Source organism: Hemicordylus capensis, chromosome 6, assembly GCF_027244095.1.
Source record: "Hemicordylus capensis ecotype Gifberg chromosome 6, rHemCap1.1.pri, whole genome shotgun sequence".
Classification (NCBI taxonomy): domain Eukaryota; kingdom Metazoa; phylum Chordata; class Lepidosauria; order Squamata; family Cordylidae; genus Hemicordylus; species Hemicordylus capensis.
In genome coordinates, this window is record NC_069662.1 from 7237837 (window position 1) to 7240131 (window position 2295).

General features: G+C 50.1%; 1 gene segment (V, D, J or C); it reads right to left on the bottom strand.

The window, feature by feature from the left end:
* Window positions 1-827: 827 nt before the first annotated feature.
* On the bottom strand, window positions 828-1360 carry LOC128329624 (immunoglobulin heavy variable 3-64D-like). The segment is given in 2 exon segments: window positions 828-1177; window positions 1267-1360. Coding segments are annotated over 2 exon segments (396 nt in total).
* Between the last annotated feature and the right edge of the window lie 935 nt (window positions 1361-2295).

Below are 2295 nucleotides of genomic sequence, written 5' to 3' on the forward strand. Positions count from 1 at the left end.
AGCCCCAAGCCAGTGGGGTATATGCCCCACCCCAGGAATTATTTTTTCGTTTCTGGCCTTTTAAGAGTCTGTCTATATCAGAGTAGATTATCTGGGTGTGTGTGTGTGTGTGTGTGTGTGTGTGTGTGTGTGTGTGTGTGTGAAAAGTTGTTCATAGGAATTCATTGAAAGAACTCATACAGCAAACAAGAATCCAATTTGTGTTTGTACTTGCTGCTGTGTGATTTCTCTCAATGAATCCCTGTGAACTTTACACACACACACACACACACACCCACACACACACCCCAGATAGTCTGTGGAGGTTCTCCCTCTCCCCGCCGGCCTTCCTTACGCCAAAACCCACCTGGTTCAGCCATTCTTCAGCCAGTTCCGGGCCTTTCCCCCATCGTGCCAGCCATTTTGGAGGCTGCCGCGCATGTGTAATGGGCCCCTGCATGGCCAGGTCATGAAAAAGGAGATCTTGGATACAGTTGTTGTGCTGCAAAGTGAACTTTACTTCTCCTCCAAGGAGAAAAGGGTGCAAAGTAGGCAGGGTTGGCAACAGCCTGGGTTATGTGGGGCCCAGGATTGCCACATTAATGAATGCTTTCATGGTAGAAGCCACAGGCGGGTAGGCGCCGCCGGTGACCCTCCTCGCCACCACCACCACCAACCACTGTCTCAGTGAGTGGAGGCTGCAATGGAGGCAGCAAGGAGGAGGACGAGTGAATTGGTGGGTGGGTGTATGATGAGGAACACCCACCCCATCGCCTGCCCACTCAACCTCCTTTCCATTGCTACAGAACAGCATGTAGAGGTGGTGGCAGTGAGGACAGCAGGCACCATTAATGCAAGCGGGAGTTTTTGTATAAGGAGGAAGTCACTGTGTATCTTGCACAGTAATACAAGGCAGAGTCTTCAGGCATCAAGCTGCTTGTTCGCAGATAGGCTGAACTTTGGGAATTGTCTCTGGAGATGGTGAATCGCCCTTTAACCATGGAGTTGTACCACTGGGTACCTCCATTGGTGCTAATTCCAGCCACCCACTCCAGGCCTTTCCCTGAAGCCTGCCGCATCCAGTGCATGTTATAGCTAGTGAAAGTGAATCCTGAAGCCTTGCAGGAGAGGTAGAGGGAGGCTCCAGGGCTTACAACCCCACCTCCAGTTTCCACCACTTGGACTTCTGACTGGCAACCTGCAAATGAAGGAGAAATGAAGAATAAGGGGAAATCTGTGGAGGAAAATTTACATGCCCTTGGGTGTTACGCAGGAGAGAATATTTACTTGAAAGAGCTGCTAACAAAAAGAGGAGGTCCAACCAATGTATCATGTCTCTGGCTGTGCTGGGGGAATGTTGAGTGTGGGGTGACCTCCTTGAGTGGCCCAATCCTAGAAGGCTCTGAGTATTTACAGGGTTGTCTTGGAAACAGCAGCCTTGAAGAAGGAGTCATGGTTCTGCTGATTTGCATGGGCTCCATTTTATAAGACCTGATATGAACTTCACTCCAGCAGCCTTCTTACTGAACTGGGTTCCTTATTTAAAGGGAAGGGGGATTGATGTTTTAGCCCCAGGCTACAGTCCTGACAAAAATCCAGTCCCCTTTTGCCTTGGGAGGGAATCTGTCATGGGCACCAGTAGCAACTTCCCTCCAGGGGCAAAGAACAACTTTGTGGGAGGGAATTGCATCAGAATTGTGGCATGAAGGAGGACAAGACTCTTGTCTCAAGGCTGGCACTGGTGACACCATATATGGGCAGCTGCTGAAGAACCATAGCCTTTGTGTGCTGGTAGCAGACAGACTCTCTTAGGGCCCCCTGAGATAGGACAGAAGCTGGTCTTGTGGTAGCAAGCATGAATGGTCCCCTTTGCTAAACAGGGTCCACCCTGGTTTGTATTTGAATAGGAGCTCCATGTGTGAGCACTGTAACATATTCCCCTTAAACGATGGGGCTGCTCTGGGAAGAGCATCTGCATGCTTGCATGCAGAAGTTTCCAAGTTCCCTCCCTGGCATTTCCAAGAGGGCTGGGAGAGACTCCTGCCTGTGCCCTTGGAGAAGCTGCTGCCAGTCTATATAGACATTAGTGAGCTAGATGGACCAATGGTCTGACTTGGTATAAGGCATCTTCCTATGTTCCTATGTGATGCAGCCTTGGAGAGACGGGGCATACCATTTGTTACTATTGCTATTCCAATCTATCGGGCCCAGCCATTCCAATCCTTTCTTGGGAGCTTGCCACCATTCCTACCATTCCCACCATGAACTCTTGATGGAGTCACCAGTGACCGTGCAAGTTAGTCAGAAGGATCCTCC